Source organism: Capra hircus, chromosome 21 (assembly GCF_001704415.2).
Source record: "Capra hircus breed San Clemente chromosome 21, ASM170441v1, whole genome shotgun sequence".
Lineage (NCBI taxonomy): Eukaryota > Metazoa > Chordata > Mammalia > Artiodactyla > Bovidae > Capra > Capra hircus.
This window is the reverse complement of record NC_030828.1, coordinates 55,697,337-55,713,754: the sequence shown is the minus strand read 5'-3', so window position 1 is coordinate 55,713,754 and position 16,418 is coordinate 55,697,337. Positions and strand designations below refer to the sequence as shown.

General features: G+C 36.1%; 1 protein-coding gene across 2 annotated transcripts in view; it reads left to right on the top strand.

Moving 5' to 3' along the window:
- PPP4R3A (protein phosphatase 4 regulatory subunit 3A) overlaps positions 1–12,097 on the top strand; it is a 35,037-nt gene extending 22,940 nt beyond the window's left edge. For both annotated transcript variants that reach the window (XM_013973161.2, XM_018066119.1), the window contains exons 8-15: positions 1,148–1,279; positions 1,381–1,483; positions 2,910–3,068; positions 7,048–7,217; positions 8,067–8,209; positions 8,853–9,043; positions 9,462–9,688; positions 10,847–12,097. In XM_013973161.2, coding sequence (XP_013828615.2) covers positions 1,148–1,279; positions 1,381–1,483; positions 2,910–3,068; positions 7,048–7,217; positions 8,067–8,209; positions 8,853–9,043; positions 9,462–9,688; positions 10,847–10,957 — 1,236 coding nt within the window. In that variant the 3' untranslated portion in view covers positions 10,958–12,097. The remainder of the gene's footprint in view (positions 1–1,147; positions 1,280–1,380; positions 1,484–2,909; positions 3,069–7,047; positions 7,218–8,066; positions 8,210–8,852; positions 9,044–9,461; positions 9,689–10,846) is intronic.

The following is a 16,418-nucleotide window of genomic DNA, read 5'->3' as shown; positions in this document are numbered from 1 at the left end:
TAAGTGTGTGCGCTCTGTTTTCAGATAATTAAACCAATGATCCTGAGTTTTTATTTCCTCCTTCCCCTATAAAATCTGGAAAGTACTTTGTTACTTAAAAATAATATCCTGCCCTGAATTCCTTCTTAAGGGATGAGGTAAAAAAGATACCTCTTAGAAGAAATATGTATGCAGAATTATACCCTATTGTATTTTTAGAAAATAGAAAATACTTTTTACTTTTTAAAAAGATCTTAATGTGTTGTGATGTCAGAATGAAGTGGAATGCCTAGAAACTTGTATATTTAATAATTTTAAAAGAAAATTATAATGTCAGGGTAGGTGCAGGAAGTGCCAGATTGAACTGTTGAATATTATATTTTGCTTTTATAAAATAGTCCTATCTTGAAAACCTAAATAAACATATAGGTTTTTTTTTTTTAAGGACTATTGTTGTTAGCCCTGTAAGCCGCTAGTTGAACACACATCAATGTGCTTTATTCATGTGCTGTAATCGTCTTGATTCCCAGTCTTGATCATCATTTTCATAGACTGTCTGCATTTTCTCCTTGTCTGTCCTGCTACTGCATATATAGGCATGAGCAGAGATTTCCTCACTGAGTCCCTCAGTTTTTATTTACTCCCTGAGCCACGAAAACCAATCACAGTAGAGGATCAGGAAAACAGTCAATTTTCCACGTCATTTGGAATATCTGTATTTGTTCTCCTGTGTGCCCTCTAAATAACACAATCTTATTTCCTCCAGTTTTAGACATAAAGGTATCAGCTATTTTTTCCTTAAATTTGTTTTAAATGGAAACTTTACATCATTTCCATAAATGGAGAATAGATACAGTTACTATTTGCCATAAATAGAAGGAATCTATAGCAGTGAAAGAACAATATTACAAATTCTAGCTAAACATTCTTTTAATTAAGGGGATTTAAAAGATAATAGAAAAAGGCACTTTCTTTTCGTTTTGGTACTGTTTGTGTGATGTGCCTATACCACACTTAGGGAACCTGCTCACTATCCTATTCTGCTAGTCGAGTGTTTGGTTTGCAGTTAACAAGATCCAGGCGTGATACAGTAGCATGTGTCATAGTATGTGCTCTTTCCATCTCTCCTATAATCAGTGATTCTTACCATGTGCATTTTTCTCAACAGGATATTTTGCTCATCAACCTCATCATAGAACATATGATTTGTGATACAGACCCTGAACTTGGAGGAGCAGTCCAGCTTATGGGGCTGCTTCGAACATTAGTTGATCCGGAAAACATGTTGGCTACTGCCAATGTAAGCCACGGGCATTTTTCTCTTTTTCATGCTAGTATAATTTTTATTGCTGGTAGGAACCAGTGCAGTTAAAGTTCATGAAAGTGTTTTTGATTCCTTAGAAAACAGAAAAGACTGAATTTCTGGGTTTCTTCTACAAGCACTGTATGCATGTCCTTACTGCTCCCTTACTGGCAAATACAACTGAAGACAAACCTAGCAAAGGTAAGATAATATAGGTCGGTAGTTAAGTTCTTTGTTTTGAATTCTGAAACCCAAAAAGTTGGTGTTAATGTGTATTAGTCGCTCATTCGTTTCCAACTCTTTGCGACCCCGTGGACTCTATGTAGCCTGCCAGGTTCCTCTGTTCATGGAATTCTCCAGGCAAGAATACTGGAGTGGGGTAGCCATTCCCCTCTCCAGGGGATCTTCCCAACCCAGGGAACAAACCCAGGTCTGCTGCATTGCAGGCAGATTGTTTACCATCTGAGCCACCAGGAGGTCTACTAATACATTTTCAAAAGAGGTAATGTCAAGCTAAATTTCTTTTTTTTAAGTGTTATAATCAGAGGTGGTAGAACTCTGAAAGGAAATACCAGAGATAATTTGTTGCTCTCAGTTTTAAAACAATTTTTTTGTTAAAGCAATATTTGTGTTTAGTTTGTATTTACATATATGAAACAAATGGAAGTAATTATTAGAGGATTGATTTTAAGTTATTTGTACTTCACATGTGTAGCTAGAGCAAAGCTTGTCCTCAGTATTAAACTTTTTTTTGGCATTGAGGATTATTCCAAGTTAGGATTATTTATTTCTACATTTTATTCCTTTAGCTTGTGTGTGTCTGTGTGTGAGATTTAGAAAATAACAGTAGTTTTAGGGTCTGCATTGAGAAATTCCTTATTGAAGCTTTGACAATAAGTAATTTTGTCATATAAGTTAAATATGTTGTATTGATAATTCATAATCCCACTTAAAAACATGTTAATTTACCCTTTTTTATGACTCTGGAAGTAAGTCCTAGGAAAACAATATATAGTAGGTAAATCTTGAGGCTTCCTTCCAAACCTACATATTTAGTTCATCAAACATTTATTGTTAGCCCTCTGTGGGAAAGGCACTGTGCTAATCTTTATGGGTTAAATGAAGGAAATTTTTTTTAAAATGTGTGAAATACTTTTGGAGGCTTGCTGCCTGGTGAGGAAGATAAACCAGTGATTAGATTATAATGCAGTGTGAACTCAGTAATATCGAGGAAAAGGAGGCACAAATCAAGAACACAGAGAAGCAGAGAGCAGTTCATTAAAGCTGGGTGATGTCTGGTAGGACCTCCTGTGATACTTGCATCTGCTGAGGGACATGGTAAGACATGGTAGAGCATTCTCACGCTTTGGAATAAAGCAGATCTAATATGTGTCTCAGTTGCCTTAACATTCCACACCTGGGTCTTATGACACTTAATTCTTCAGAGTTGTTTAAATTAATGTGAAAAATGGGAAGCACAGTTCTTAGCACATGGTAGGCATTCAGTAAATATTAGTTTCCTTTTCCTTAATTTGAACTTATTTGGGTTAATAGAAAGGATTTTATTTGATTGAAATTTGGGGGGGAAATGAATATAAGCCATTAAGTATAATTGTGTTTTGTTCAGATGATTTTCAGACTGCCCAGTTGTTGGCATTGGTATTGGAATTGTTAACATTTTGTGTGGAGCACCATACCTACCACATAAAGAACTACATTATTAACAAGGACATCCTCCGGAGAGTGCTGGTTCTTATGGCCTCAAAGCATGCTTTCTTGGCATTGTGTAAGTGTTGCTTCTGCTGGATTACTTATTGTCTCTGTATTATTGTGTTATCTTTCAGTCTTGCTGCCTGAGAAGAAAAGATCACTGATTTCAGGAAACCTAGGTTCTAATACTAAACTTTACTGACAATGTACTTTTGCCACATTTTGAGCAGTGATTTTCCTAATTCTTCTTTCTCAGTATACAATAAAGATATATTTTAAAGTATTACATTATTAAAATGACACCTTAAGTCATTTTATTACCTTATTTATTTTTTACTTAGTATATATGGCATGATAGTCACAAATTAGACACTCTTGTGAGACTAGAATCTCACACTGTCATGAAGAATATATTCATAATTTGGAAAACATAGCTAATAGTACTAAGTTTCCAAAATGCGTTTTTTTTCCTAAGTTACAGACTGCCTAGCACAAATGTCTACAGATGGTCCATTCATTAATTCCACAAATGTTTTCCCCCATTGTGTTACCTCAGATATTTTAGAGCAGGGGTAACAAACCACAGCTGTGGCCAAATCCAGTCCGTGGTCTGTTTTTGCACAACTTGAAGCTGAAAAATAGTTTTATGTTTTTAAAGCATTGTTGAAATAATAAAAAAAAGCTACAGAGACCATTTGTGCCCACAAAGCCTAGAATATGTATTCTGTAGACCCTTATGAGAAAGGTTTGTCAACTCTTAGAGCAACAAGTTCTTCTAACAAGGCTGTTTTAGTTATACGTTTTTCAAAAATTGACTTTCACTGTATTCATAAGACCCTAGTTTACTGAAGTGAAACATGTTTCTGAATTATAAATTTTGAAAATATCCTTAAATTTAAAAACATGTTATAAGGATATTCCTAATGTTAACTTACCGTGTCAACATTTTATCTTTAAAACAGTATTAAAAATAGAAAGCTTAATGAATTTTTCTTAGAAGGAAGCCTATCGGGGTGACAGTTGTTAGAGCTGAATTATCTGGTGTGCATTCTGCAGTGTGCACTGAGAACACACGTGGTGCGTATAAAGAAGGGCTTTCAAACTCAGGCCCAGTTTCCTTACAGACCTACCACAGGAAGAGACCTACCAAAGCAAGTTGAGAGGGAGTTAGTAACAAACGCCTCTTTGAATTTTTCTTTCACGTCTGGAAGGTCTTATTTGAGTGTGGGAAAGGGAGTTTGAATAGATGGGACAGAATGGAAAAACTGAATAAATGAATAAATTGATTAGTTTTGTTTCAGTAAATTTAACACCTATTACCACATTTTATTGATTCTAAGATATGTATTGATACTCATATCAAGTTGAGTCTTAATGACATGTTACGATTGGTAGTTTGTTTTGTTTTCTTAATAGTAGAAGGTTTTTTGTAATCAGTGGCATCTTAGATTTGAGGGAGTATGGTACATACCTGATATTAGGATAAAGATGATTAAGACCTAGACTCAGCTGTCAAGTGGCTCAGAGTTCATTAGGAGGAGTTAAAACCAAAGCAACAGCAGTATTCTATCAGGGTGTCTTTGGATGTATAGTGAAAATGACTTACTCTACCTGAATGAGGCAGATGAGGGAGATCTTGCAAAAATGAGTAAAGTAAGTTGTGTCTTGATCATGAGAGAGGGTGACATTCCTGGTTGAATACATAATTCCGATGAACAGATGTTAAGTGTGGTGTGTTAGTGGTTTGGTATAGGTGGGACACGTGAGCCTAGTGGAGGAGTGGCAGAGAAGGAGAGGCCTTTTCTTTCGTCTTGCTATTTGCTTAGAGTACTGCAAAGAAAATGTCTCACAGTTTGATGAGAACTATGAAGAGAAAATGAGTCTGTATTATAGGAAACTAAGCATGCTCGCAAAAATCTAAGTTTTGTTTTATTAATATTTTCCAAACTAAGTTAGGCTATCATTGATTAAACCTTACTCTTAATATGAAAATCTATATGAAGAATGAAGTAAAGAAAAATTTCGTGGTAGATGATTTAGTCAGTATCATTAGTTACATGTGAGGCAAAAAGTTTCAAACTTACATATAAGATCTCATGTTGTATAAGGTAAGATTTATTATTTCAGAGATGATTAACAGCGTTAAGAGATCCCTGGCATGCTAATGAAGGTTAGAGATGTGAGTGGAAGCAGAGTGCCACTTTTACATTGAAAATCCTACAGTTGTGCTAATTTGACTTATCCCAAAAGCTTTCTCTACTCTCCTTTGAGCAGCTTGACTTCATAGAACTCACTGGTAAATTTTTAAAAGTAAGTTTTTATTCAAGAACAAGAATAGTGTTTGGATATTTTTCATACAAGTTTTCTTTTTGGGGAGAGGTATGGGTGGAAATAACACAATTCTTAATATAAATACATAAGGGCAATGAGGAGCAAAACAAAAAAGCCCATTAGAATCACATTCTATCCACCTTAGCAGTTTCTGAACAAAACTGCTGTTGAGATGGCAGTGGCGCCATCTGCATACTCTATCTTAGTGAATTCTAGAAATGGAGTTGTTTTCACTTACCCAGGAAATGCATGCAGACCACGGGGTTTGGCTAGTGTGTGTTATGGTAGGACACAAGTCTCCAGAAAGCCTGCAAAGTTGGAGTAACAATTTTTAAAATAGCACTTGCCTTATTTACTAAAAGCTTAAAATTTGGCCTATTAGCATGAGTTCTGATTTTTATTCTGACCAATGGAACTGCCTAAGTTCCTCTGTCAGGCAACATTTAAAGAAAAAAAAAAAGGCTCTCAAAACTCATTGTTAGGCTTTGACTTATTATCACAAAGAAAGATAACGCTTATTGTTTAAAATGTTTTATTTCACCATGCTTTTGTATTTGAAAATATTCACTAGTTTAAAAATACTTTTTAAACTATTTTGAACTCCCTGCCCAGTGTGTCTCTTTAGTAAGAGACACTCTTAAATAAGCTGGACTGTTAAGGCAGTTTATACTCAACTGTACCTAATTGGGCATTCACTTGTGGACCTCTTTTCTGCCAACTAAAGAAAAATTGAGCTGCTTTACTCCTCTGCCTTCCTACCCAGAAACCGTGTCAGCATGGTTGCCTGGCTACCTGCTCATGAAGGACTTGATTAATAACAAATTGGCAATTTAACGAGCCACTTCCATGATCTCCAAAGAAACCAAAATACAAACACAATATTTAATCTTGCCAACCGAAGACGATGTGACTGCGTGAAGTGAGTATGCTTTTTTGAACTGTTTACAATAACTGGGGCATTAACTTACTGATAATTACGTTTAGGTGAAGAGGGCTTTGTTGAAGTCTAGCTGTCTGAGTATATTTGGATCTTGATGAATGGTGACTTAAGTAACTCCCCATACTTCAAGATGTAAATATACCTTTTAATCTGTAAGTTAAAGCCTAATTAATTGTAAAAAGGAAAACTAGGGAAAAAAAGCATACTCGCTGCAGCAAGCATAGAGGACCACATTTTAAAAGCATCCTCTAAATTGATTCCTAATCTATGGGAAGGCAAATTTGGGGTCCTGCAGATTTCTGTGGGTTTATGGCATTTCTGCAAACACATCGAAATACAAACCAATGTAAACCCATTAACCCTGATACAAAATAATAAGAGTGTCCAAAAATAAGATCAAATTATAGAGTGGATTGCCCTAATATTTCTTCTGTTGTTCTGAAGGTATATACAAAAGGTTACATTTGAAATTTTCTCATCTGCAGTAGTATGATAGGTTGATTCATTTATTAGCCCAGTCTTATTTCTTCAGATATAAAATACATCTTGTAATTAGTAACTTAATTCCAGAATTTTTCTGGCTAAGACTTGCGTTCTATGATGACATACACTACTTCTAGAATACATTTTTCTGATAACCCTTTTGTAATCTTTTAGGTTCATACTTCTGGAAGCAGTAACTTATTACTGCATGAAGAACTATGTTTATTAAATAGTTTTGGGATTTTTTTTGTAATTCTAAAATACGGTATGTGATTTGAACAACAATACCTCTGTGTTTCAGGTGCTCTTCGTTTTAAGAGAAAGATCATTGGATTAAAAGATGAGTTTTACAACCGCTACATAATGAAAAGTTTTTTATTTGAACCAGTAGTCAAAGCATTTCTCAACAATGGATCCCGCTACAATCTGATGAACTCTGCTATAATAGAAATGTTTGAATTTATTAGAGTGGTAGGTTCTATGCTTTTTAGTTAGAATTTTTATTTTGTTTGAGAAAATCTAATAAGCATTATTGGTATTTTGGCTTTTTTGAGATTATATTTGGAGAGAATTTCTGAAAGGAAACCAGTGTTACCAAAAGCTTATGAGAAATTCAATTCCGACTAAGAAAAAAATGAAATAATCTCTCAGCAGCTGTGAATCCTTTATAGAATAGTTTGAAAACTGATATAATAATGTCATATTGGTCATTTTAAGAAAGTGAAATTATAGTTGACATAGTATTTGGATGTGTTTTTATTTTGTTTTTAACTTTGAGGTTTTCTGGCTTTTTCTCGACGTTCCTCCATGTTTCTTAAGAGCAAAAACTTGATTCTTTTATGATATAGTATGTTTGCAGTTCTCAGACACTGGTGTGTGTCTCAATTATCTGTGGCATGCTTTTTTAAAATATACATAACAGAATTGGCCCTTTAAACCATTTTTAAAGGGTGCAGTTCAGTGGCGTTAAGTGCATTCCCATTGTTCTGCAGTCATCACCGCCATCCATCTCTAGCACTGTTTCGTAGTGTGATTTTAAAATATATTTGCTCAGCCCAGACTTAACTGAATGAGAATCATCTAGAGTGGAACCTGGGCATTTACTTTGGAAAGAGCCATGGATAATTCTGAGGTGCACCAGAAGTTGGGGGATATGGAAGTAGCTAGTATGTTATGCCCATTTTCATTTGTCCCTAAGATTGGATAACAATTTTATGAAATTACTATTCTGGGAGAGTTTATGAGTTCACTGCAGTTAAGCCTCATATTTTGCTAAAATAACATTTTCCCTATCATTTTGTATTATAATTCTTTTTTTAGGAAGATATAAAATCATTAACTGCTCATGTAGTTGAAAATTACTGGAAAGCACTGGAAGATGTAGATTATGTACAAACATTTAAAGGATTGAAACTGAGATTTGAACAACAAAGAGAAAGGCAAGATAATCCCAAACTTGACAGGTAGATTACCACATATTTGAACCTATTCAGGTTTATGGTGGCAGCTCTTTTTTGTTTATTATTTAGCTTGGCAAGGGGGGGGAAATAAATGGAAGTTGTATTTTTCTCTAATGATCAATGTAAATGTTTTCCTGGTAATGTTAGGTGGATAGCAATATGACCTATAGACCTATCTCGGGCATATATATCCAGTTAGTGCAAAAGAGAAAAAGCAAAGCAAAACACGGATATGACAGTAAGGCTATTTTTTGTGTCCAAAGTGAAATCAGATTATTAGTTTTTCTTTAATGTTACAAATTATTTTAATGAAGTTGTGTATCTTTTTCCAAACTACCTGAATTCACATACTTGTGATATATTTTTAAATCCATAAATTAAGACTTAGTGTAATAACTGATCTGTAACAGTACAATTTTGATAATAGGGGTTTTGATTCCACTAATTAACACTAGATATGGTAGAGTGTAGTGTTTTGTTCTGTGCTGGGTAAAATCTGTTCTTTTTTGTTTTTTTTTCCCACGGCCTGTATGTCTGTGAATCTATAATATTCCATTAATCCATTAAGACTGTAATTTGGGACAATATCTGAAGACTAAAAAAGTCATGGAGTCTGTTCATTCTGTTTTCTTCCCTTTGCTCACAGTATGCGTTCCATCTTGAGGAATCATCGATATCGCAGAGACGCTAGAACTCTAGAAGATGAAGAGGAGATGTGGTTCAACACAGACGAGGATGACATGGAGGACGGAGAAGCCGTAGTGTCTCCATCTGACAAAACTAAGAACGATGACGACATTATGGATCCAATCAGTAAATTCATGGAGAGGAAGAAATGTACGTTGAAAAGACGGGTGGAGAAAAGTGAAGGCTTTCTCACTCTAGGTTTATCCTTTTTTTCTTGACAGTGATTAGTATCTACTTTGTGTCACAGCAGATTTTAAAAGACTCTTGCTTTTATAGACTGTGGATTAAATAGCTCTGTTGTGAAGGTATAGACTAAATTTCCTTCATCTGACTTACATAAGATATTTCAGGAAGGGTAGAACAATGAAGGTTTCTCCTTCCTTTCCTGGATAAGGATGCTTACTATTTTGCTAAGCTTTGTTTCTAAGCTTTGTTCATAAACTGAACTTCAGTGTTGCTCTTGCAAAGGAGTAAGCTAGTTAATTACTGTGTTTTAGTGCCACCTCACTTGGAGGTATTTTAAAAGATGAGTACGGGTGACAACTATTGACAATATTCTCATTTTTAGTAAAAGAAAGTGAGGAAAAGGAGGTGCTTCTGAAAACGAATCTTTCTGGTCGGCAGAGCCCAAGTTTCAAGCTTTCCCTCTCTAGTGGAACAAAGACTACCCTCTCCAGCCAGTCACCTGCAACAAATCTGCCTGGTTCTCCAGGATCACCTGGATCCCCAGGGTCTCCAGGCTCTCCTGGATCCATCCCTAAAAGTACATCTCAGACGGCAGCTATTACTACCAAGGTATGTTCCAGGTCTCTCAACACTAGTTGTCATGACTAGGACTCCTTTCAGTTACTGTCTTTTGGAACTGATTTTAACATTTGTGATAGAGAATAATTCTCCCACCAGCAGCTGAGAGATTTCTGAAAGTTTTTACGACCCATAAAGAAGTTTGAATATATGCTTATTTTGGCTGTTTGCATTTTAGAACCTTAGGCTCATACTTGCATATATCAAAACATTTACAGAAATTTTAAAGTTTATTTTCAATTTTCCCAATTAATACCCAGGTAAAGACTTCGTGCGGAGAAGATAATTTAAATATCTGGACGCAAGGTTTATAAAAAAGAATTAACTGTCTACTATCACATTTCATTTAGGAAGGATCAAAATTTTGCCACTAACATATGGGACAAACATAATCTCTGAATAAAAAACAATTCTTTTGGCCACCTTATGTTTCCCTGGACTAAGTTAACACAGTGGCATTTGGAATTCATTGATCTACATCAGGTCTGATGTGAGCCATGGTGGTTTCTGGTGAAGGAGCAGGGCCTGGATGAAATGAGGAAGGAACAGGGCGGAATCACTTTCCTAGCCTCTGAGAGCCTGTCTGCCCTTATTTCTAGTGGTCTGTTTATTTTGTGTGGTTTTAATTTTCATACTGTTGAGACTGTGTTAAAAAATTTTAATGCATTAAGTCTTAAAACTTAAATTTTGAATTTTAAAGTCAGTACTTAGTAGTTATCTCCCGAGTGATTTCCAAGGATCATGTGAAAGTGTTAAGTTTATCAGTCATGTCTGACTCTTTGTAACCCATGGACTATATAGCCTGCCAGGTTCCGCTGTCCATGGGACAGTGTTCTCCAGGCAAGAACACTGGAGTGGGTTGCCATTCCCCTCTCCAGGGGATCTTTCCAACCTAGGGATCCCGCCTAGGTCTCCTGTATTGCAGGCAGATTTCTTTACCATCTGAGCCACCAGGGAAGTTCCGTCAACTGCTAAAAATTTATCATGGAAAACTTGGGAAATATGTAATAAATTTCAGCTCCATACAGTCTCACCTCCCAGAAATAACCAATTTGTATATTGGGGTGGGGGGGTGTCCTTTGCTCAGGCTTAAAACACGAGTATTAAAAAATGTAGTCTTTTCTTGAAATAATCCGTATTTCTGAACAGGGAGGCCTCGTGGGTCTGGTAGATTATCCTGACGATGATGAAGATGATGATGAGGATGACGACAAGGAAGACACTCTGCCATTGTCAAAGAAAGCAAAGTTTGAGTCATAATAGTGGCGACTGCCGGTGATCAGCACCTGTCGAGAAAACTGGTTCTCTACCCCTCCCCACTACAACATCTCCAACAAAGCAGTGGTTTCTTGTGAATGACTGACACACCGATCAGCTCGCACACTTGACTTCTGCTCATCAAGTGCCAATTCAATGGAGCAGGAGGAGGGGATATTACACATTTAGGGGAAAGACTTACGCCTTTGAGCTCTCCAGCTTGGACCACACATTGCCCTTTTCTCAGGGAAGGAAATGGAAACAAAAAGCCAACAGGGCAGGGGGTTTTGTAAGTGGAACTCTGGTTTGACTGGTCAGTTGCTACAATCAGAATATGCTTTCTCGGACCATGTTTGAGACTCAGAAGAATAGGCTTTTCTGCCGTAATTCTTCACCAGTTAAGAATGCCAGCAGTTTCTTTGTATAAAGAGACCTGCCTTTAAAATCATACATTCTGAACATTTTAGTCAAGTTACAACAGGTTTGGAAAACTTCTTTGGGGGAGGGGCGAATATAAAGTTTCCTCTTTTTTATCTGTTCCCTTTGCCCTTCAAACTGCAGATTTTTTTTTAAGTGGGGATTTGTCCCTACTTGATTAAAGATTGAGTGGAATTCTAGATGTGGTCATTTGTGTCATAATTTTTTTGTTTCATTTTGTTTTTTGATTTTTTTTTTTTCTTCTCTGAGTGTATGCTTAGTTGTTGAGTATATATATTTGGGACCATTAAAATTTTTTTTGATGTAATATAACCAAACGTTGTGCTGGTACCTGTTTTACCATGTGTAATTTTTGTTCTACATTTCTTAATTTGTTTAGAGTTTTATGAAAGATGGTATAGTTTTTATTGACAAAAGCAAAGTAATCTTACAACTATGTGCATACAAAAAGCAATACTATTTTGTGACTAAATATTTTATATTAAAATTTACATCAGCAATTGTCTTGAGAATTCAGGGAAACAGAATGGAATTTAAAATTTCAACAGTTTTGTTAAACCTAGAAACGTGAAATTAGTATTCCAAAGAGATTCTGAAATTTCATATCTTGGGAAAAAATGATGGTACATTAAATCAAAATTGAGGATGAATGATTTAAGAATAACATACTGACTTTTGAATAATAAAAGTGAAGAGTAAGAGAAATTGTATTAGTTGTATTTTTCTTTTTCTTTTTTTTAACCGCTCCCTTTGGAATACCAGTTGGAGTTGTAATTGATGGTTCCTAAATAAATACCTGGCCAGAGGACCATCAGATACCACTTTATTAACAGTATTTTTTAAGTAGGTTCTTTTTGTTGTCTTAGGTGTGCTAAAATTTTAAGGAAACATAAATATCTCAGTTCCACATACCTTCACTTTTTTAAAGTGAAGATTTTAGAACTTACGGAAGAATGTATTTGCAAATGTGAATAAAAATTCATATCTAGGAAAAGGATACTATTTTAAGTATCGCATACTTTAACTGGATAATCTAGCGAGCACTGCGTGCCTCTACCGTAGCTCCTTTGCCAGCACTCAGTACACTGCGGTACCAAAAACAAGGCTCCATGGAACAGGCGAATAGAAAACCAGAAATCAGCAACTTGCTACAGTCGTGAGAGTCTTACTGTTGACTAATTTTTTTTTTTAATGAAACTGGGTGCATTATTAACTATAAGAGTTAAGTGTATTTCACTACAGTATAGAGATACTTCTGGGTCACAAGTTCTGGCAATTAATAATTTTAATCAATTTATGTTGTAAATAAAGATAACAAAAACTTAATAGGATCTAACTTAATTATATTATGTCTTCCTTTATTACCTAGAAAGTCCATGTGAAATGTCTGTTCCGTAAACATACAGTTTAAACTGACCTTTCTAATTGACTCATGCAACACTTGTATAGGTATTCTGGGAGTTCTTGGGTAATGGGAAGAACCACCCCTTAATTTTATGAATTGTGGTCCAATATATTAAAAAACAAAAAAAAATAGGTATTAGCTATTGACCTTCAACATTTAAGAGATGCCCTTTCAATGATGCACAGGTTAGTTACTAAAGCAGAAACTTTATACAAGTTGCTATAATAGGAGAAAAAAGTTTCTTGGAGGAAGACTTAGCAATAAATTACTAGAAAAACACTTGAATTGACACAGTTATATCTGACTCAAAAATCCATGCTTTTGAGTGTAAATACTATCTTGATAACCAATGTCAGTATAATGTAAGTATTCACATATTTTAATGATACCTGTTGGTTCTTTTCCTCATTTTATAAAAGGAAAAACACATTTCACCTCTCAGTGATTACCTAGCAATTTCTGAAAAAAAAAAAAAAAAAAAAACCCTATAATTGTTAGAGAAAACACCTTGACATCCATCTTGTCAAGAAATGTTACTCAGCATTTTTTTTGATAGAATGAAGCCTGATGGGTTTTCTCTGCCTGATTGTACTCAGATTCTGCATGTCATTTTCTTTGGAAGGCCAATGTGCAAGTCAGTTTTGGGAATGAAGGGAAGGCATGGAGCAGGGAGGAATGTGTCTCTCTTTTAATTCTTAATTTAAGCATTGGCCTTTGCAAAGCTTGCCGGATTAGAATAGCAAGGAGTTTACACTGGAAGATTTCTTTTAAGAGGAGAACTTAAGATACCAACCTCTAGTTTTTACCATATCAAAAATTCCTCTGGGGGAAAATTAAAGACCTTCAAAATTCTTATATACGAGGTTGTATTAACTGCTGTAAAATTTCGAGCAAGAGGATTATAAAAACGTTTATGGGATGGAGTATTTTCTACCATTATATGGAACACTGACATGAGGAAATGTGGCAGTCATCAGTATACTGGGGTACTCAATGCTAGATTAGTTTGATTTTTCCCTTTGGCCTTAATGATTTATCTTGGCTCTTTTGAAAGGAAACTAGAGACTCTCTTCAAATAGACAAATGTCCTAACTGCTGGAGTCAGATGTCTTGGTCCTTAAAATAACTCTTGTTGGAGACATAACTTTCCTTGACCTTTTTGCTCTCATAGGTTAAGATTGCTAAGGGCGTAGTGATTCCTTCAACATGATGCTAAATGGGCTTAATTTCTTTATGTTCCCACCGTGGTGTAGGTCACATCCTATCACAAAGTCAGTGGACCCTATCCAGTTTATATTACTTGACACCTAGGCAGCATTGGCTACTATCCATTGTCTTCTTGACACCTTACTCTTGGCTGCTCTAACGTCATGTGCTGTAACATTACTGACCTTTCTGCTGTTTGATAGCTCCTTACTTGACCACCGCTGCGACTCATTAGGGACTCATCTTCCCAATTTCCATCAAGCCATGTTACTTTTATGTCCATTTGTTCTGTGCCCTAAAAGACTGCCTGTCATGTGCCTCTTTTTTTTCCCTTTTGAACTTTTTATTTTGTATTGGGGTATAGCTGATTAACAATGTTGTGATAGTTTGAGGTGAACAGTGCAGGAGCTCAGCCATACATGTATTTCCTCAAACCACCTTCCAACCAGGCTGCCAGGTAACATTTAGCAAGAGTTCCATGTGCTGTACACGGGTCCTTAGTGATTACTGATTATGTATTTTAAATATGGCAGTGTGTGCGTGTCATGTGCCTCTGAATGCTCTTGCCTTGCCTGCTGATGAACTCATTCATCGTTTTGAACTGTTCCCCTGACACTTAGGGACTCTGACCTTGAAGGAAGAATTGCATCTTTTTCAACTTAGTGTCTAACATGATACAGAGCCTACAGATGAATCTCCACATAGTTTACTGGATAAATGAAGGAAAGACTGAGTAATGTACATACAATGTACAGACTGGGAAAGTCTTAGCAGACACCCCTACACAGTCAAGTTTGACTCATTCTTGACCATAAAATTCTCTTTGTGGATATAAAGGGAGAGGACTCAAGACCTTTGTCCTGTCCTTCATGCCTGTAAGCCTTAGATTAGTGACAAAGGGACTATTTTAGGTTCATGCAATTAGCCTATCGAGTCATTTTAACAACTATTAAAATTGTGCTTCAGGTCTGTTCATCCTGAACTCTGGCACCTCGAATTCTCTTACTGATGTGTTGGTCATAGTTCTTTACATGTACATACAGACCCCTTGCCTTTTATAGCTAGACTTAGCCAAAGGCTGTAGATTTCACATCTATTGGTCTGCTTGTTTATTTATCTAATGCACTTAAACGTTTGTATCTTGGTCTGTTTCTTGGGTGTGAGTTCCCAGAAGGAAGACCAGATTTATATGATCAGTTATGTAGGTAGACTGGTCGGGTAAATAGGTTTTCTGTGTCAACTCAATGAGCCCTTTACAAGGATGATAAAACGGATGTATTTCATTTCTGAAAGAGTAACGTTTCTGATAAAGAGCCTGAAGAATGATTATTCAAATTGTAGTACAGCATTCTATAAAATACTATTCTGGAAGAAGAGGAAATAATGAAATAAAAGAACCTTCTAGATGGTTCTTTTTTGGCTCATATTGTGGGAAGTAGGTGCCCCATCAAAACCAAGAGCCCAGGAAAAAAAGTGGCTTTTAGAATACTCAGGCAGCTTTCAAAAAGGGTCTGAATGTGATGTGAATTATTAGTGAAAACCTTTCCCTAAGCCCTCCCAATTGAAGTTCTTTATGGACCTACATTGGAAGACTAGAATGCGCTGGGGGAGGCTGGGAACAGAACAAACGAGGTTGAATGAGACTCAAAAAACAATATGTGCTCTACACATGTTGATTAATCAAGTTGACTAGAATGTTCAAACTACCACACAATTGCACTCATCTCACACGCTAGCAAAGTAATGCTCAAAATTCTCCAAGGCTTAAACAGTACACGAACTGAGAAGTTCGAGATGTACAAGCCAGATTTAGAAAAGACAGAAGAACCAGAGATCAAATTGCCACTGGACATAACATCCACTGGATTATAGAAAAAGCAACATAATTCCAGAAAAACATCGGCTTCACTGACTATGCCAAAGCCTTTGACTGTGTGGATCACAACAAACTGGAAAATTCTTAAAAGAGATGGGAATACCAGACCACCTGACTTGCCTCCTGCGAAATCTGTCTGCAGGTCAAGAAGCAACAGAACCAGACACGAAACAACAGACTGGTTCCAAATCAGGAAAGGAGTGCATCAGCGCTGTATACTGTAACTCTGTTTCTTTAACTTACATGCGGAGTACATCATATGAAATGCCAGGCTGGATGCAGCACAAGCTGGAATCAAGATTGCCAGGAGAAATATCTATAACCTCAGATATGCAGATGACACCATCCTTAGGGCAGAAAGTGAAGAAGAACTAAAGAACCTCCTGATGAAAGTGAAAAAGTTGGCTTAAAACTCAACATTCAAAAAATGAACATCATGGCATCTGGTCCCATCACTTCATGGCAAATAGATGGGGAAACAGTGACAGACTTTATTTTGGTGGGCTCCAAAATCACTGCAGATGGTAACTGCAGCCATG